The sequence below is a fragment of the Pristis pectinata genome, chromosome 17, assembly GCF_009764475.1.
Source record: "Pristis pectinata isolate sPriPec2 chromosome 17, sPriPec2.1.pri, whole genome shotgun sequence".
NCBI classification, from domain to species: Eukaryota; Metazoa; Chordata; class Chondrichthyes; order Rhinopristiformes; family Pristidae; genus Pristis; species Pristis pectinata.
In genome coordinates, this window is record NC_067421.1 from 35,189,568 (window position 1) to 35,210,749 (window position 21,182).

At 45.8% G+C, this 21,182-nt stretch overlaps 1 protein-coding gene across 1 annotated transcript in view; it reads left to right on the forward strand.

The window, feature by feature from the left end:
- LOC127579203 (unconventional myosin-XVIIIb-like) overlaps positions 1-21,182 on the forward strand; it is a 211,480-nt gene that overhangs the window by 35,087 nt on the left and 155,211 nt on the right. Inside the window, exons 10-12 of the mRNA XM_052031811.1 lie at positions 10,495-10,662; positions 16,575-16,665; positions 19,533-19,722. Coding sequence (XP_051887771.1) covers positions 10,495-10,662; positions 16,575-16,665; positions 19,533-19,722 — 449 coding nt within the window. The remainder of the gene's footprint in view (positions 1-10,494; positions 10,663-16,574; positions 16,666-19,532; positions 19,723-21,182) is intronic.

A 21,182-nucleotide genomic window follows, 5' to 3' on the forward strand; every position in this document is an offset into this window, starting at 1 on the left:
CTCCCTCCCTACACACTCATCTACACACTCGGGGCAACTTACAGTGACTGATTAACCTACCATTTTGGGACGTGGGAGGAAAGCAGAGCACCTGGAGGAAGGTCACAAGGAGAACATGCAAACTCCACGTAGACAGCACCTGAGGTCAGAATTGAACCTGGGTCACTGGACCTCTACCAGCTGTGCCACTGTGCCACCCACTGTTGTTGGAACCACCTTCCACACCTTTTTCATCCTTAGGCTCAATTCTTCTAGTGTCCTGTAAAATCCTGCTTATCCTAACCTCTGGTGCTCAGATGCTATATATCTATTCCTGTGGTCCCACAATTTCGATCTTTGCTGGCCAACTTTGTCTCCATTGATTCCCCAGATGTTTAAATGCCATTATGGCCTTGCTTCTCCCTATATGTGCTCTTTCCCCATGTCTGAGATGGGTGTTTCTGCTGTCACTTGTTTTAGTTTACCACTTCCCTGTAAGGAATTACATTCGTCACAAGGGTATGGGTGTCACTGACCAGGCTGACACTTATTGCCCATCCCTGATGGCCCTTGAGAAGGTGGAGGTGAACCGCTTCCTTTAACCTCCCAAGTCCATCAGTGTTGTTCCAGGGTTTAGAACCAATGTTGTTGATGGAACGATGATATATTGCCAAGGTGGGATTGTGTGTGACTTGGGGGAGGGCTTGGTGTGGTGGTGCACTCCATGCATCTCCTGCCTTCGTTCTTCGATTGTAGACTTGATAAGGCTCTGCAGCGCAATATGTAGACTTCTCATGGCTCATATTTCCTCTCAACATAGAAATAGGCCATTCAGCTCATCGGATCTATGCTGACTCTCCTAGAGCAATCCCATTCCCTCACTAGAGAAATAAAGGACTGCAGATGCTGGAATCTAGATGAAAAACACGATGATGCTGGAGGAACTCAGCAGGCCAAGCTATCTCTTATGATTATCTCCTATGATTATCTCCTACATGCATCTACCAATCACCACGTTGTGCCCATCCCGCCTCCCCTCTTTTGTCCACCTATCACTGCTCTGCTTTTCCCGCCTATATATTGGGCTTCCCCTTTTCCTACCTTCAGTCCTGAAGAAGGGTCCTGACCTGAAACGTTGACCGCCTGGTTTTCTCCACAGATGCTGCCTGGCCTGCTGAGTTCCTCTGGTGTCACCATTCCCACACTATCTCCCTGTAACCTGTTCTCTCACACCTATCCATCAACTCCCCCAAGTGTCCTACCACTCACCTTGTTGTGAAACAGATTCGGGGTTTCAGAAGGCAAGGACTCTGAGCACAGCCTGGAGATGAATGATTTATTTACAAAAGACAAATGTGGGAAAAAGGTAACGGGGATAACACACACACACACGCGCACACAGTTTATAGTGAGCGTGGGAAAAAATCACAACAGAGGTAAAGTACACACACACACACACACACACACACACACACACACACACACAACGAGCTAGGTACATACAATCAAGGAAAAACAATACGATACCCGCCACCCCTTGACTCAGTGCAGGCACAGCTCTCTGCTACTAGGGATACTAACTAAAATGCTCCCAACCCTTTTAACAGTGCACCCCTCACCAACGATTTCTCCAGCGCCGTTTCACAGTGCTCAGCCTGGAGCAAAGTAGGGTGAATCCTTCAGAGCAGACAAAGGGAGTGAGCCAAGCGCATGTGGCTCCCTTTATAGTGCTGGAGGGCTGGGGGGTCCAGCCCAGGTAATTTACAAAGGCCAATGGCCCAAGGCCAAGTACAAAGGTGCTTAAAGTGACCAATGGTCAGGTGTGCACTGGTGGGTGGGGTGGAGCCAAACCCTGATTGGCAGTGGTGTGTCTTTCGACCAGGTAATGGGCAGTGCTGTCACGTGATAGCCACGACCCTCCACAATACACACCTACTCTCAGGAGCAATTTACTGTGGCCAATCAACCCACCAGCCTGCGTGCCCTGGGGATGTGGGAGGAACCTGGGTCATTAGAGGTCAGGATCAAACCTGGATCGTTAGAGCTGAGCAGCAGCACTACTGGCTGTGCTATTCCCTGTACACACTGGACCCACGCTGTGCCATTGCTGGGGTGGGGGGTGGGCGCGGGTGCAGGGGAGGTGTGGTGAGTGAATTTTTAAGGTGCGTGCAGATGTCACGATCAACCTGGCTGCTTTACCCTGGATTGTGTTGAGCTTCTTGAATGTTCCTGGATGCTGCCCTCATCCAGGCAAGTCATGCCCTCATTTTGCCACATCATGTAATATGGTTCCAATTGACTGCCTGCTGTCTCTCTGAGTTATGTTCTAATCTGTTGACAGTAGAGATAACTTCACTCAAAGTATGAACGTTGTAACTTGAGCAACTATATTTATGGATGCAATTCTGTGATATTTTCAGTCTTAAATGAGTGAGGTCTGCCTTTGTTGCCTTTTCTGTGACAAGACCTACAGAGGCAGATGGAGATTGGATTGGTGATGGGCAAGTAGCAGTACAGAAACAGGGCACCTCTTCTCATTGGTCTTCACCGGTGCCTCTATTCCCTAAATCTAATGCCCTTTGTCCATCTCGTGCTCACACCCCTGTGTTCCTTCATCCATTCCTGACTCTGGGTTCACTTTGATTGCAGAGCAACCTCACCCGCACTTTGCACAGAAAAAAGAGGACTCCTACATTCTTCAAGTGGTCCGTGTTGGCTGTGAAAGTTTATCGGGGAAAGCTGAGGTTTCAATCAGATCTGCCAGGGTGGAACAAGGGGCCGAGTAGTCTATTCCTGCTCCTAACTCATATGTCTGCATGTATGTTTATACATTGGTGCCTAATTGTGCCAGACACACCCACACATAGAACATAGAACACAGAACAGTACAGCACAGGAACAGGCTCTTCGGCCCACAACATTGTGCTGAACTAATTAAACTAGTAACTAAAAGCCTAACTAACTACTTCCTTCTGCCGACACAGCCATATCCCTCCATTTCTCTGCATATTCATGTGCCTATCTAAGACCCTCTATCATATTTGCCTCCACCACCACCCCAGGCAGCACATTCCAGGCACCCACCACTCTCTGTGTAAAAAGGACATGCCACGCACATATCCTTTGAATTTACTCCCTCTCACCTTAAACGCATGTCCTGGAAACACATACTCAACATCCACCTTATTTAATCACTTCATAATGTTAAAACCCTCCAGTATGTCTACCCACCAGCCCTTCCTGCATCCCCATAACTCCTGAGTATGTCATACCTTGCAACATTCAAGAGACTAGACAATACTGAGCTGATTTGCTCAGAAGTGTAGAAGTTGGGGCAAGTGTTCAGAGTTGAGAGAGTTCATGGAGATTAACTGTTCCCTTTGGCAAGACGTTGGTGGAAGGGTGGAAATAGATTTAAGATAATTGGCAAAGGTGGCACAAGGAAACATTTTTGATAATAGGAAAGATGCTATTAAGCTGGAAAGAGTGCAGCAAAAATTTATGAGGATGTTTCGAGGACTCGAGCGACCTGGGTAATAGGGAGAGATTGGGCAGGTGAGGACTTTATTCCTTGGAGTGTAGGAGACTGAAGGGTGATTTTATACAGGTTATGGAGAGAGGTTGAGCAGGTTAGGACTATTTTCATTGGAGCGTTGGAGAATGAGGGGTGATCTTATGGAGGTGTATAAAATCATGAGGGGCACAGGTAGGGTGAATGCACACGGTCTTTTTCCCAGGGTTGGGGAATCAAGAACTAGAGGGCATAGGTTTAAGGTGAGAGGGGAGAGATTTAATAGGACCCGGAGGGGCAACTTTTTCACCCAGAGAGTGGTCAGTATATGGAATGAGCTGCCAGAGGAAGTGGTTGAGGCAGGTACATTAACAACATTTAAAAGACATTTAGGTAGGTATATAGATAGGAAAGGCTGAGAGAGATATGGGTCAACATATAAGATATTTATTTATTAGTCACATGTACATCGAAACACACAGTGAAATGCATCTTTTTTTGTTACTGAGAATGTGCTGGGGGCAGCTCACAAGTGTTGCCACTCTTCCGGTGCTGACATAGCAGGCCCACAGCTCCTAACCCGCTCTGACATAGCACTAGCACTGACACAATGCGCTGAATATCCACCTTCTGTACTGCTTCCCTCTACCATTCTGTGATGCTATGCATGTTTCATTGTCCGTGGTATATATTATGTATTCTCTCAATTTTACTTACTTCCTCAGTTCCCCCCATTTTGTTGCTGCATTGCTGGAGGCAGTTTAATAGATAGTTATTTTTCATCACTGCAACTTCATTTCTTCCTGTAAACTTTGCTGTTTTCTGAATGTAGTTTGTAGTATTGTCAAACATTGAAGAGTTATTAGCTCGTGCTGTTCCACTGTTGAGTGTTGTTTGTGGGAGACTGTCAGAGCTGTCACGATCGGAGAACATCTTGACATCTAGGAGTCAGCAAAAGTACTGGAGGGATAGGGAGTGAGCCAACCAACCAGACACAGATCTCTGGTCCTTGTGTAATGATCTACAACTTAACTTTGGGATGTTGTTGAGGGATAAATGTTAGCCAGCATAATTGGTATTACCCTCATGATCTTCAGAATTGTACCTTGGGACCTCTTATACTCATGTGAGAGAATAGACGGTGTCTCTGGTTAAAGTCTCCTGTGAAAAACGGCTCCTCTGACAATCCTGCACTCCCTCAGCAATGCAGAAGTGTGGTCGCCTGAAATTTTGTGCTTAAATCGTTCGAACTTTCTATCATTTAGCTCAAGATGTGAACAAACTACCTTCATAATTGCGATTAAAACCCTAGCTCAGTTCTGTTGTGGAATCTTAGTTCCACATCTTCTTATGCCATAGGCCATTCAGCCCACTGAGTCAATGCCAGCTCACAGCAATCCCATTCCCCCACTACTTTTCCCTGTAACCCATTCTCCTCACATTCCCATCAACTCCCCTCAGATTCTACCACTCACCTACACACTGTGGGCAGTTTTCAGTGGCCATTTAGTGTACCGACTCACACATTTTTGGGATGCCAGAGGAAACCCATGCATTCACAGCGAGGAAGTACAAACTCCATGCAGACAGCACCGGAGGTCAGGATTGAACCTGGGTCGCTGGAGCTGTGAAGCAGCTGCTCTACCAGCTGTGCCACTACATTACTGGCTCAATTAATTAGATCAGCAAAATTATACCAGATAAAGATTGGAACCTTCCTCCTCCTGACCTGTACTCCCCTGGGCAGAGCACTTATCCACTGAGTCACTGTACTTGTGCAAAGTGAAGCAGTCAGTCTGCTAAGTTGGCGCGTGCAATCTCCCAGAGCAACTTTACATTAGTAAGCAATCCAGTGCTTGAGAGCCTCTGTGAAATATGGTTTAAAATCCATTGGGTGACCTGTGTCAGAGGGAAAATGTGGAGTAAATTGCATGTGTGATCATGGCAATTGCATTGATATTATTGGTGTTGTTCTCCATTGCCCTGTGTCTTTGCTTTGTCCTGTCAGTGCAGCACCATTCCACTTGAGTGCCTACTGTCTTGGTGCCTCATATTATGATCCAGCCACAGCTGTGCTTTGAACTTAATAAACCAAGCACCGACACAATTTGTACCAACAGAGAGGAGTTGTGCTGCTGTGATGCCTTTACCATCTTAAACGTTGTAATGAAAGAGCTGGCATTTCTGCAGTACAGTGGAGGAGGTGGGCTGAGGGACCGCAACGTGGTCTTGGGGTGTTGCTGTGCTATCTGTCACTTCAGCTGCACGGTCAGGCAGTCAGCAGTGGCGAGAAACAGAGGGCAAAATCAGAAGGGTAAAGTCGGCCAGGAACACAAGGCAAGAAAATAAGAGCAAGATATGAACAACTGCTCTGCCCGAGATATTGCAGAGAGCTGTGAACGCAGCCCTGTCTGTCATGCAAACCAGCCTCCCCTCCATTGACTCCGTCCTCGCTGCCTCGGGAAAGCAGCCAACATAACCAAGGACCCTTCCCACCTCGGTCATTTTCTCTTCTCCCTTCTCCCATTGGGGCAGAAGACACAATAGCTTTAAAGGACAAACCACCAGAGACAAGGATAGCTTCAGCCCCACTGTTATCAGACTTGCAACCTGCAACTCCCCGTTGCCGGTCACTTCAACTCCCCCTCCTCCACTGCCAGGAAAATTCCAAGTGCAAACTTGAGGAACAGCACCCCATTTTCCGTCTTGGAACCTTGCAGCCTAATGGCATGAACATTGAATTCTCCCACTTTAGGTAATCCCCACAACCCTTCCCCACAACAACCCCCCCCAACATATTTCTTCTCTTCATCCCTTTCCTAGCCCCCTTTTTCTTTCCTCTCTCTCCTTACCTTTGACCCATCCCCCGGTGGATCTGCTCTCCCCTCCTCCCTCCCGCACCTGCCTAGCACACTATCTCTTACCTGTATCTACCTATCACCACCCTGTGCCCACCCTGTCTCCCCTCTTTTGTCCACCTATCACTGCTCTGCTTTTCCGTCCTATATATTGGGCTTCCCCTTTTCCTATCTTCAGTCCTGAAGAAGGGTCTTGACCCGAAACGTTGACCGCCTGCTTTTCTCCACAGATGCTGCCTGGCCTGCTGAGTTCCTCCAGCATCATCTAGATTCCAGCATCTGCAGTCCTTTGTTTCTCTTGAATGTACCTCTTGTACGCTAAAAGATGAACTCTTGATCTTTCAATTTACCTCATTGTAGCCCTTGCACTTTATTTGTTCACTTGCACTGCACTTTCTCTGTAACTGTAACACTATATTCTGCATTCTATTTTCCTTCTTACTCCTTCAATGTACTTTTGTATGGAGCGATCTGTCTGGATGGCACTCAAACAAAATCTTTTCGCTGTATCTCAGTATACGTGTCAATAATAAACCAATACCTGGCCCCTCATGCCTGCCTTGCTATTCAATACAATTACGGCGGACCTACCCTGGACCACAACTCCTTCTCTATGCTACATGGCCCTCAATTCCTTGATCTTTCAAAAATTGATCTACTTCCTCTTCAATTACTTTTAATGATTTGGCCTCCGTAACTCTCCGATGCAGGGAATTCCAGAGATTCACCAGCCTCTGCATGAAGAAATTTCCATGCACCTCTGTTTTAAATTATAACACCCTTATCTTGTGACTACATCCCCTCATTGGAGCTCTCCCATTAGTGAAAAGATCTCGATTATCTATTTTATGTCCTCTTTAGATCTTAACTATTTCAGTAAGATCACCCCTGATTCATCTAAACTCTAAAGAATACAGATTCAACTTTATTAGCTGCTCATGATGGGACAATCCTCTCATCCCAGGAGTTAGCCCACTGTATCTCTTTTGGACTGCATAATGCTATCATATTCCTCCTTAAACAAGAGGACCAAACTGTGTGTAGTATGGGATTCTGGGAAAAGGATTTTCCACCACATTCCCGGTGAAGTTCTGCTGCAGGAGTGGGAGTTTCCACCAGCTGAGGTCCTTTCCACTAGGAAAGCTGAGAAGCAGTGCAGGGTAGTGTAGCGGTTAGCGTAACGCTATAACAGCGCCAGCGACCCGGATTCAATTCTGGCCACTGTCTGTAAGGAGTTTGTACGTTCTCCCTGTGCGTCAGCGTGGGTTTCCTCCCACATTCCAAAGATGTACAGATTAGGAGTTGTGGGCATGCTATGTTGCTGCTGGAAGTGTGGCGAGACTTGCGGGCTGCCCCCAGAACACTCTACACAAAAGATGTATTTCACTGTGTGTTTTGATGTACATGTGTCTAATAAATAAATATCTTATTTTAAATTGGAATCAAAATCCCCAAAATGTCTGTCAGCATCTGTAGAGGGAGACAAAGACACAGCAACCATTGTAATACAGGTGTGATGTTGATTATCTGCGTCTAATCTCAGTAGCTAAAATTTAAGAAAACTGCAACCAATTCTACCAATTAGTGGTAAAGCAAACCTTGTTTGTAGAGGAAGAACAAGTCCAATCCCTGTGCTCCATGTAGTAATTTTATCTTTGATTTTAAGTGTGCTGTAAGACATCAGTAGAGTGTCTCGACCAGTACTTCCTGCAAAGTGAAGTCAGTGATCCAACCTTTCAGATGTAGTTGAGCCCAGTCCGCTGCCTTCGGGTGGGTGAACTGATCCCTTGCACAATACTGATGAAGGTGAGGAGATTAGGAATGTCGTGGCTGGTGTCCTGGCTCACATTTATCTCTTGTCCAACACCCAAAACAAATTTTTCATTTGTTATCGCATCGCTGTTTCTGGGATCTTGCTCTGCACAAAACGGCTGCTGCGTCTCCTATACGCCTTACTTCAAAAATACTTTGTCAGTGTCATCTAGGAACACAGAGAGGTCATGAGAGACTCTCCTCTTCGGAGTATTTTCCGGTATTTTGGAATGTCTAACAAACTTGGACATGTTTTATTGAGAAAGGAATCTAATGAAAGTTACCATCTTCTTGCCATTAGTGATAAGTTGCTCTCTTTGTATTTTAGAGTTCCTTATAGCAGTGGATTGCTTGTTTCTGGGAGATCTCCACTGGGTCTTGACCTCAACCAACTGGCTGTTGGCATTTGCCAACATTCCAGCAATGACCACTCCACAGAAGTGGGCTGGTCTGGTCTTTGGTGGTCTGAGGAGGCAAAAGATGCCCTCTGGACACAGTCTCTTACTTTGCTTGTCAACCGTGAGATCATTGAATTTAGGTCTGTGGTCAATTTGTGGAGGTTGGTGAGGAGGGGCTGGGTCAGATGGACTCGAACAAGGATGAGAGGCGTGAATGGGAGAACAAGAACCTCTGGTTGGTTCCTGAACTAAATTTATTAAAAATGGTAAATGAGGAGAGCAACAAAAATGATCTCAGACATGAGAGCGAAGAGCTTCAACAAATTACTTCATGCACTTCAGTCCATTCTCAAAGAGAGTTTAGAGTCTGTCATGTGCGATGACCAATGTTAGAGAGAAATAAAGCTAGAATGTGACCTTCAGGTGGAAGTGGGCTTCATAGTAAGAGATTGTAGAGGGGACTTTTATGTTACGCATTTATAGAGTGACTACAAGAGCAGCTCAGGGGCTGGGGGTATTCTCTGGTGTGTGTCTCATTTCCAGACACCCCAAAGTTTTCTCACCATTTACAAGGCACAGGTCAGGAGACCTCAGGGAATAAGATTCACTTGCCTGAATGAGTGCAGTACCAACAACTCTCAAGAAACTCAACATCATCCAGGTCAAAGCAGTCCATCCACCCCCCTGAAACATACAATTTCTCTGCCACCAGTGTATACTATCTACCAATTGCAGTGCAGTCCCTCACCTGGGACACTCTGCCAACCCGTATCTTTTTTTTTAAATTCCAAAATAAACTTTATTTGTCATAAAAACAAACTATATACAACAATAAAACAGTGCAAACCTTTACATTCGTGTTCAGATCAATCATTAGTGTTACCTTCTTATATAAAAAAACACAGCACCGATGCCACTCGTGTGGCTCCCTGGGGGCTACCCCAATCCCAAATTTACAATATTTAAGGGGCTTTCTCACCTGACCCCGCCCCTCCCTCTCCAGTGGCAGAAGAACCCTAAAGTCTAGTCCTTTCCCACCGAGCCCTTGCGTTGGCTGCACCCAGCTTCAGTGAGTCCCTCAGCACGTACTCCTGCAGCCTGGAATGTGCTAGTCGGCAGCATTCCCCTACGGACATCTCGCAGTGCTGGGAGACCAACAAGTTTCGGGCAGACCAAAGGGCGTCTTTCACCGAGCTGATGACCTACCTCACTCTGCCAACATGTATCAAACCTGTGACCTCTGCCACCAAGAAGGACAACAGTGGTGGACACAAGGGAACACTATCACCTCAGGTCCCCTTGCAAGTAACACAACATACTGACTTGGAAATATATGGCCGTTCCTCCATCATCGCTGGGTCTAGAACACAAGGACATGGGAACACAAGAAAATATGAGCTGTCCTGTCATTTAATATGGTCATGGCCGATCTATGCCACCCTCAACTCTTCTGTACCAGTTCCCCATAATCCTCAATTCCTCGATTTTTTCATATATTTATCTCCTTCCATCTTACATATTTCTAAATCCTGCAACTTCCTATCCATCAACAATGGAGCCCCTTCACCACTTTCTTGCAATGGGCAGATGTATAAGAAGCTAGCTAGTGCAATAGAATTGCAATTTTTATAAAAGAGGTAGAAATTCTGCCATTATCAAACTCAAGCCAGGTTTTTTGATAAGCCACATTTTGATAACCCAATAATTTCACGGTCATCATTACTGACACACAGTTTTTATGCAGATTTACATAATTAGTTGAGTTATAATTTCCCAGTTGCACTGGTGGGATTGGAATGCAAAGCTCTGGAACAGAAGTGAAGCCCTCTGGATACAAATCAAGTGTGTTACTGCACCCATCTGTATTGCACTGATTAATGCTGTTATGAGCTAATTCTGAAATATTCTCTTGTTTATATTTTCCACATTCTTTCAGTGGGCAGGAAGCAATTCATGAAGTTTGAATGGGCCCAGAATGCAGCCAGCGTGCTTGGATGTGAACTGGAGGAACTCACAGCTGCCGTCTTCAAACATCACCTCAAGCAAGTCATCCAACAGGCAACTGGCAAGCTTAATTCAGACGACACTTCAGAGAGCACAGCAGGTACATCTCATTCAGAAGCTAGTTCAGACCAGTTTTATACTTAATGCCCATTCTTTTTGTAGAATCAGAGAAAATTTACAACGCAGAAGGAGATCGTTCTGGTCAAAAAAGAGCTACCTAATCTAATGCCACCTTCCAGCACTTGATCTATAGACCTGCAGGACACAATCGTGAATCATGCATCCAAGTGCTGTTTAAACGTGGAGAGGGTTTCTGCCTTTCTATCCTACGCAGTGGGTTCCCGATCTTAGTCAACCTCTGGCTGACTTTTGTTCCTTCTCTCCCCTTTAATCCCTCGATTGATTACTTTAAATTCACCCCTTTATCATAGAGAGATACAGCACGGAAACAGGCCCCTCAGCCCACTGAGTCTACATTGACCATCAACCATCCATTTACACTAATCCTACATTAATCCTATTTTATTTTTTCCCACATTCTCATCAACTCCCCCCAGGTTCTACCACTCACCTACACTCTGGGGGCAATTTACAGTGATGATTTAACCCATCAACCTGCATGGCTTTGGGATGTGGGAGGAAATTGGTATACCCGGATTCATGTGGTCACAGGGTGAACGTGCAAACTCCACACAGACAGCACCTGAGGTCAGTATTGAACTCAGGTCTCTGGTGCTGTGAGGCAGCAGCTGTACCTGTTCAGTGCCTTCTGCTAAGGGGAATATTCTTTCTATTTAGAGAGGGTGCAGAGGAGGTTTACTAGGATGCTGCCTGGATTAGAGGACATGTGCTATCAGGAGAGGCTGGACAAAGATGGGCTCTTTTCTCTGGAGTGGCAGAGGGTGAGGGGTGATCTGTTAGAAGTGTATAAAATTATGAGGGGCATAGATAGGGTGGACAAGCAATATCGTTTTCCCATTATTGAGCGATCCAATACCAGAGGGCATGCATTTAAGGTGAGAGGGGGTAGGTTCAGAACAGACGTGAGGGGTACATTTTTTACTGAAAGAGTAGTGGATGCCTGGAATGTGTTCCCTGATAGGGTGGTGGAGGCAAATTCATTGAGGGCTTTTAAGAGGGGCTTGGATGGGCACATGAATGAGAGGAAAATAGAGGGATATGGGCATTCTGTAGGTAGGAGGGATTAGCTATGTCGGCACAACATTGTGGGCCGAAGGGCCTGTTCTATGTTCTATTTACTCTCTTTAGGCACTTCATAATCTTACACACCTCAGTTAAGTTACCCCCTCAGCCTCCACTGTTCCAAAGAAAGCAGCCTTGGCTTCTCCACTCTCAGCTACAGTTTTCCAATCCCGGCAAATCCTCGTAGACCTCTGCTGCACCCTCTCCAGTGCAGTCATATCTTTCTTGCATTTAGCTGGCCAGAACTGTATACGGTACTCAAGCTGTGTCCTAACTCATGTTGTACACATTTTTAGCATAAACTCCCTGTCCTTTTTCTTTGCATTGGTTGATAAATGGAAGCATCCTGTATAAATATAAATTATTTAAAAATTTATTTTTAATATTAAAATAAAATACATGTATTTAGAAAGGCTTTTAATGTAAATGAATATAAAATAGACAAAAACTTTTTCCATCCAGGTTGACAACCCCATTCGAGTGAATGGAGTCATCTTGGATATAACAGCAGTGTCTGGTGTAAAGCTGAGGGATGTTTGTGCTCCATCTCTGCAGTGCAGAGTCCAGTGGCAGAGCAGGAGGACAGATGTGTTAGGTGTTTTCGTGCAGCAACATGTGGCACAGTGGCACAGCTGGCAGAGCCGCGTTCTCACTGCTCCAGCGATCTGGGTTCAGCCCTGACTTGGGGTGCTGTCTGTGTGGAGTTCTGCTCCCTCTTTCTGTTTCCTCCTGGTGCTCTGGTTCCATCCCACATCCCAGATGTGTATAGATTGGTAGGTTAATTGGCCTCTAGCGTGTAGGTGAGTGGCAGAATGTGCAGGAGAGTTGACGGGAATGAGGATAGAATAGGTTCCATGGAAAATTAGTGGGCAGGGTAGTGCAGCGGTTAGCGTAACCGGGTTCAATTCCCGCCGCTGTCTGTAAGGAGTTTGTACGTTCTCCCTGTGTCTGCGTGGGTTTCCTCCGGGTGCTCTGGTTTCCTCCCACATTCCAAAGACGTACGGGTTAGGAAGTTGTGGGCGTGCTATGTTGGCACCGGAAGCGTGACGACACTTGCGGGCTGCCCCCCAGACCGCTACGCAAAAGATGCATTTCACTGTGTGTTTTGATGTACAAGTGACGAATAAAGATATCTATCTTATCTGAAATGAGATTGCTCATTGAACCAAAATAGACAGGCCAAAATGCTCTCCTTCTATGTTGTAAGGAAATAGGGAAATGATTCACTGCACAGGTGTGGAACTCAGGAATGCACTGGACTGTGCAATGCACTAAGGTGTCAGTGTTCTCCAGAAGCATGGATGAAACAGGAGCACTAGAAGGGTACAGATCCCCTCTCTGCTCTTACGTCACTTTGCTCAGTGTTTGGATCGCTTCATTGCCATGTTTCCATCTGCTATGCCATTCAGTTCCAATGAGAAGTAAATTGAGACCAGATTCAAAGTTACTGAAGGAGATCAGGAGGTCTCAGCTTGTGGTGGTCAGTGCTGGGAAGCCATCTTAGGTAGGTCCCCTTTCAATAAATTATTTAACCTTACTTTCCCACAGGAATTCCGGTCCCCAAGGTTACAAACCTTAGCTGACAACGTGCTGCGATCTGCCCACCCAATTTTTCTTCCCACCCTGGATTCCAACTCTGCCCTTTCCTCATGACTTTCAAACCTCCATCCATTCACCCCTTCTCCACAATTAATGTTGGCTGTTGGTGCTCACTGCTCATTCTCCTTCCCTACCAACTGCTCAGCCTCTACCTATTGATCCTGCCTTTGTGTCCTCTTCCTACCAATCCAGGTCCACCAACAACCACCCCACCTCCTCCCTTCCCAACTGGCCCAACCCTTCTGATCCCATTGCACCAGCATCCAACTTGAAGCTTTGACAACTAGTGAAGCTTACTCCCATCTGTAGCACTTCACCCGTGAGCCCGAGGGGGTCAGTTATTGCATCCAGTGCGGCCTCCTGCACATCGGTGAGACCCGACGCAGGTTGGGTGACCGCTTTGTCAAGCACCTTCGCTCCGTCCCCTGCAACAGCCAGGACCTCCCGGTGGCCACCCACTTCAATTCCATGTCTATCCACGGCCTCCTCTACTGCCACGTTGAGGCCAGGCGCAGGTTGTAGGAACAACACCTCATATTCTGCCTTGGGAGTCTCCAACCTGATGGCCTCAACATTGATTTCTCCAACTTCCGGTAACCCCCACCCCTTCTTTTTCTTTCCCCTCCCCCCACTCCTTTGTCTTCCCTTATTCCTGTGGCTCCCTTCTCCCTCCTTGATGACCTCTCCTCCCCTCCGCCATCCTTTAATCCATGGTCCACTGCCCTCTCCTACCGGATTCCTTCTTCTTCAGCCCTTTGCCTCTTCTACCTGTCACCCCTCAGCTTCTTACTTCTTCTCCCTCTCCCCACCCACTACCTTCCCCCTCTCACCTGGACTCTCCTATCACCGGCCTGCGTGTGCTCCTCCCCCTCCCCCCACCTTCTTATTCTGGCTTCTGCCCTCTTCCTTTCCGGTCCCGATGACGTGTCTCGGCCCGAAACGTCGACTGTTTATTTCCCTCCATAGATGCTGCCTGACCTGCTGAGTTCCTCCAGCACATTTTATGTATTGTCCCACCTGTAAGGAACTTTCAGTTGCTTTAAAACATCTCTCACATTTCAGAGAAGCTGAAAGTCTAGTAAGACTGAAGTAAATAAGTTACAAATATTAAAAGAAATATAAAAAGCATTAACTAAAATCACCTGGAAGCACTTAGAGATATTTGAAATTAAATTAAAGCAGAATAATAATTAGAAGTAACTTAGAACATAGTAAGGGCATTAGAATTAGGAACTCCCCCCTTTCCCTCCCCCATCTGGCTCCATCTGCCCATCATCCTCCACGTCACCTGGTTCCACCCATTGCCTGCCTACCAGTCGCTGCCTCACACCCCTCTCTCTCACATTCTACTGGCTATCCTCCCTCCACACTCTCAGTCCTGATGCAGGGTCTCGACCTAAAACGTTGACCATCCCTCTGCCTCCACAGATGCTGCTCGAACTGTTTAGTTTCTCCAGCTGTTATTCCAGCGTCTGCAGTCTTGTGTGTCTTCAGGAATAGAAGACCATTTGGCCCCTCGAGCCTGCTCTGCCCTAGAGTTCACAACTGATCTTCGTCCTCCACTTTCCTGCACTGTCCCCATGTCCCTTGATCCCTTTAATATCTGGAAATCTATTGATTGCTGCTTTGAATGAACTCAGTGACCGATTCTTCACAGTCCTCCAGGGTATGGAATGCCAAAGATTCACCACTCCATCAGCCAAGGGAAATATCCTCCTTGTATCCTGCCTGTTGAGCCCTGTAAGGATTTTGTGAGTTTCAATGCGATCACCTCTCACTTTGCTGAATTCTCAAGAATACAGGTCCAGTCTACTCATACAGCAAGCCCGCCAGCCCAGAAACACATGTGGGGAATCTTTGTTGCTCTCTGTCAATTGCAAGTAAATCCCTTTTTAAATAAGGAGACCAAAACTGTGCGCAAAATGCCAGTGCCGTACTCTGGCCTCGGGGTCCATTGAAAGACCAATGTTGGAACAAACTGCCATGTTTATGCTTCTGGACTGATGGTGCTTAAGTGGTTAAGTGAGTATCGTCGTTGTTGATCATCTGCATTGCTTTAATATTCAATTACAGAGGTAGAGCATGGGAATAAATTGCTCCTTGGCACTGCTGAGAGATGTGTGCACCAGTAATCCGGGGCTGCAGCTGGGAAGTTGCCAAGTGTTCTCAATACTTGGTAAATGGGATAAAGTAAGGGAGGTCTGACAAAGCATCAAGAGCTACACGTCCATTGCGGTGATCCCTCACTTTAATGAGTCTCCGTAAAATGGATCTTTTTTGCTGTCTGTGTCTTAACATGCTCAGGATGCCTCCACAAGGTTGCTATGCCTGACTAGCTGTGCTTCTAAATGAGCAGTGCCTGATGTGAGTTGTATGCAAATGAGAACGTTGGGCTACAATTAATGAGCACTCTGATGACATGCACTCTCCATAGATCAAGGAATTGGAAATGAATCCTTTCTCTCTTTATTCTCCCAGGAGAAGCGCCTTTCTATCACACCACAACTACTAACATTGATTTTCAATCCAGGGGCAGTGGAGGAGAGGAATCAAGTGAAATGCTTGCATTTATACAACTCCACAGTGGAGAATGACTGACTTTTAGCAGAGAATTATTACTGGAAAGCAGGGGCAATGTTCAGAGCAAACATTGCAGTGAGAACAGCCCTCCCATCTACTTTGCTGTCAGTTATTTTTACCATCCCACTGCGAGCTACTTGGGTGTCTCACTGACCGTATTAGCCTCATTGAAGGTGGGTTGGAGATTAAAAATATTGCTGCAATGGTACGTGGTACTTGTGAGGCCATTCCTGGCACACTGTGCAAGATTTGATCCCCTTATTTAAGAAGGGATGTACGAGGCAGTCCAGAAGAAATTCACTAATCCATGTCCTGGGACGGGAGGCTTGAAAGGAAGTGCGAGAGAGGGCTCCATCAACCACAGCAGAAGAGAAGCCACGTTTGCTGAAAAGCAGTTCCTCCAGCAGATTGTTTTCAGCTCTGTTCTTGCCCTGCAAGCTTCAAGTCATGGTCTGGAGTCACAAGAAGGACCACCCTGTGACCTCTGAAGGTTGGGAAGGGCAACAAATGCTGTTGACCCTTTTGTCCGTGCGTGGGATTTAGACCTGGAATACAGTGGCAGTGGGGAAAATTGCTTCCTATACCATGCGAGTGTAATGTATTAAACCCATCTCCCTCTGCTGCTCCTAGGTCTTCGGTTGACAGGTGTGGAGTGTGTGGAAGGAATGGCTGCTGGATTATACGAGGAACTGTTTGCCATTACAGTCATGCTCATCAACAGGTAAAAACAGATTTGGGGAAGGTTCTAGTCGATTGGAACATAGCAAATACAACTCCTACCTTCAAAAAGAGAGGAATACTGAAAGCTGCAGGCCAGTTAGCCTAATGTCTGTCACAGGGAAAATGCCACAGCAGGATACCTATCAAGTTAAGGCAATCAGGCAAAGCCAACATGGTTTTGTGAAAAGGAAACCACATTTGACCAATTTACCCAGATTCTTTGAAGTCTAATAGAGGGCAGATGCTATAAGGAGAGGCTGAACAAGCTCAGGCTGTTTTCTGTGGAGCAGTGGGAGGCCTGATAGAAGTTTATAAAATGATGAGAAACATAGATAGATAACCAGTACTTTTTCCCCAGGGTTGAAATGTCTAATACTGGAGAGCGTGCATTTAAGGTGAGAGGGGAAAACTTTCAGGGCAAGGTTTTTATACAGAGAGTGGTGGGTGCCTGGAATGTACTGCCAGTGTCTTAGCTGTAGAGGAGGCTTGACCCAAAAGCAGAGCAGTGGAGACAGTTTAGCAGTGAGTGATGACTTTGATAATAGACCGCAAAATAACAAGCCACAAGGGGCCCCAAAACAGGAGAGAACAGAAACTAAACACTGCAGGCAGGGAGAGTAAAACTAAGAGCAACCAGCTGGTTCAATGAGTGAACAAGGACTGTGAATGAGAAGTGGGGTTAAATAGGCTGCAGGTGATGAGTATGGAACGAGCGGCAGGTGAATCCTATTAGCTGGGTGGAGACTGGGAGATTCCTACATGTGCAGGCTGGGAGGCGTTTGTGGGAGTTGGCCTGACAGGGCTGGTGGTGGAGGCAGATATAACAGGTGTTTTAAGTGGCTTTGGGATAGGCAAATGAATATGCAGAGAGTGGAGGGATATGGACCATGTTCAAGCAGAAGAGATTAGGTTTCATCAGCTTAATGAGTTCGGCACAACATCATGGGTTGAAGGGCCTGCTCCTGTGCTGTACTGTCCTATGTCCTGGATTAGAGGACTTCACATTTGGATTAGTTGTTTGCCATATACACTTGGGTGCATTGGAATTCTTTGCTCACGTGTAGCTCACAGAGTAAACAGTGTACATGGTGATAATAAATCCAACAATAAGTACAGTGACAAGCACAAAACAACAGAATGGTGCAAAGAACAACTGAGAGAGAAAGGATTAGGAGTCTGAGAACGAGGCAGCACCACCAGGAAGGGGATGTGAAAGAGGTGACTGGTTCAGAAGTCCGATAGCTTTAGTTATGAGGAGAGATTGGATAAGTTGGGTTTGCTTTCCCTGGAGCAGAGGAGACTGACGGGTGACCCGATAGAGGTGTATAAAATTCTGTGAGGTAGGTGGTCAAAATACAAGAGGGCATGGGTTTAAACTGAGAGGAAGGAGTTTTAAAGGGGATCTGAGGGATATGTATTTTACACAGAGAGTGTTCGATATCTCAAATGGGCTGCCAGGGGAAGTGATGGAATAGGATGCAGTCACTACATTTAAGTGGCACTTAGACAGACACTTAAACAGGTAAGACATAGAAGGCTATGGTCCTGATGTGGACAAGTGGTATTGGTGTAGGTCGGCATAGACATGCTGGGCCAAAGGGCCTGTCTCTGTGCTGCACAACTCTGACTCTGACTTGAAGGCACATGTTCTGTGTATCAAGTGGAACTGGTGGATGGACTTAGATTTCCAGAAGGCATTTGATCAGGTCGGGTTGGAAAGTAAAAGCTTATGGTGTAGGAAGTATGTATTGGCATGGATAGAAGATTAGTGTACAATAGGAAGCACAGATGGGTCTTTTTCTGATGGGCAATATGTAACAAGTGGTGTGCTGCAGGGGCTTCGGCTTTGTACAGTTAATGAGAAAGGACTTGGATCAGGGTACCAAAAGTATAGTTGCTACATTTTCTGATGACACATAGGTAGGAAAGTAAGTTGTGAAGAGAACACAAGGAGGCTGCAAAGGGAAATAAATTGGATAAATGTGGCGTTTGGGGGAAGATCTAGCAAATGGAGTAGAATGAGGGAAAGGTAATATCGTTCGTTTTGGTATGAAAATAGAGGAGCGTATTATCTAAATGAAATACAAGGCAATAGGAGTCATGTTGCTGTCAATCAAATCTCTGGTTAGATTACACTTGGGTAATTGAGTAGTTCTGGGCATCAGATATGAGGATGGATATATTGGTCTGGGAGGGAGTACGTCAGTGCAAATTAACTGGAGAAATCACACAAACTAGGGCACTTCTGAGTGGAATTTCAAAGGTGATTTGATTGAAGTTTGCAAGATGTTAAAGGGATTGGTAGGATAAAAAAAACAAGCAATTATTTCACTTGATGTGGAGATTAGAATTTAAAGAGGTTTGGTTTAAAAATTAGAATCAGGTCTTTGACAACTTGCTAAGAACATGGAACCTTACTTTGGTAGAGGATTTTGAAAGGTATTGATTGGATAGATAGAATTTTTTTTCTGCTGACGGAAGAATCTAGGACAAGGGGAATGTTTCCTTAACATTGAATCAGGCTGCTTAGCAGGAGGGAAAAGCATCCCTTCCTCACACAACAGGTGATGGAGGTGTCGAATTCTCCTCCCTTAAATGTAAAAGATTCTAACTCAATGGTCAATCCTAAATCTAAAATACTTTGTTAGCTAATTCTGTCAAGGTCCAAGAAAGAAGTTGTATCAAGCCATGATATCCCTGAAGGGTTGAATGGGCTGATTTTCCTTCTCCTCTTCCGGTGTCAAGCCTGCACAGCCTTCATTCTGACTGTAGAGTCTAACTGAACATCCGGCTGTTCATTGGGCACTTGAAAGCACAACGAGGAACAGTTTCTGTTCATGAAGTGACTCTTGTCTTTGTATTCCACAGGTCACTTTCTTCCCAACAGTTGTCACTGACGTCGATCATGGTGTTGGACACCCCGGGCTTTCAGAATCCAGGCCGCAGGAAGGACCAAGGGGCATCATTTGAGACGTTGTGTCACAACTACGTGCAAGAGCGGCTACACATGCTTTTCCATGAGAAAATCTTTGTGTCTCAGCTGGAAAGATACAAGGAGGTGACTTCACTGCGATTGCACATTGTTATTTGTATTTGTCATGGGGAAGCTTGGAAGGTTCACTGGACACATCGGACTTTATGGACTGATAAGATGTCCATGGCCTGCCATTAGTCTTTTGCGAAAATCGTGGTTCAAATAATGCAGGTCAAACGTTGGGGTCTTCAGAAGGAAGGTAGGGTAGAGAGCAGGACGTCCTGATGAGTTGCAATCCCAGAGGTGGTGGGAAACGGGAGTGTTGTCTCCATGAGGGAACCTGAAGTCTGAGCAATGTTGCAAATATAAATTGAGAGGATTGTCTCCAGATAAAATCTGGGGAAAGTGCAGGGGGGTATGAGATTTTTATTTAATTTCTCTCCATCCTGAACTTTGGATCTTTAATGCCACAATACAGGTCTTACATAAATCCAAGGGATTTTTTTAACCCCTTCAAGCTGATGAAATTTAGGACTGGTGCCAGGACAATGCACAGTGACCAGCATTTGGATTGGACTTGGACATAGTGATCGAAGCAAAAACTCAGGGATTTTACTAACAGTTTGATGCTCCAGTGGGTGACTCCGAACTCTGGTAGACAATGGCTGAGGGTTGTCCTGTGAGCTTGCAGTTGGGCTGGTGCAGCAGACAGAGTCAGTCTTACCTTTGACGTGGTTCACATATACTTCAGGTAATTTAGGCTGAGGGGTAGGGGGGTGGAAATCACATGGGAGAAAATTTTTTAAAAGTGCACAAAATTACAAAAGTAGTGAAAGTTGAAGAGAGGAATGTGATCTTGGAATTGGAGATGGAAATACCAGTTTATGGAAGGGTAGAAAGAAAGGCTGACTCTGGTGAGATGTAAAATCCACATTGCAATGGTTCACAAGTTTATCCTGTGTTGTATCCACTGAATGGGCAATGTACTGACATGAAAGTGTCAAACTCTGCTTCTGAAATTCAGGTCTATTGACTCTCTGTCCAGAGGGATGAGGGGGGATCTCATTGAAACCTACCAAATACCGAAAGGCCTGGATAGAGTGGACGTGGAGAGGATGTTTCCATTAGTAGGAGAGTTCAGGATCTGAGGGCACAGCCTCAGAATAAAGGGACGTCCCTTTAAAACTGAGATGACGAGAAATTTCTTCAGCCAGAGGCCGGGGAATCTGTGGAATTCGTTGCCACAAAAGAGGGCTGTGGAGGCCAAGTCATTGTGTGTATTTAAGGCAGAGATTGATAGGTTCTTGATAGGTAAGGGGGTTAAGGGTTACAGGGAGAAGGCAAGAGAATGGGGTTGAGAAAAAAATCAGCCATGATTGAATGGCGGAGCAGACTTGATGGGCCAAATAGCCTAATTCTGCTCCTATACCTTATGGTCTTGTGGTATTTTTACCTTGTGGCACTTTAGAAATTTTGTAGTTTTATTGTGCTATGCATATTTTATACCTTATAAATATTGTTGATAGGATCAATTGTAGAGTAAC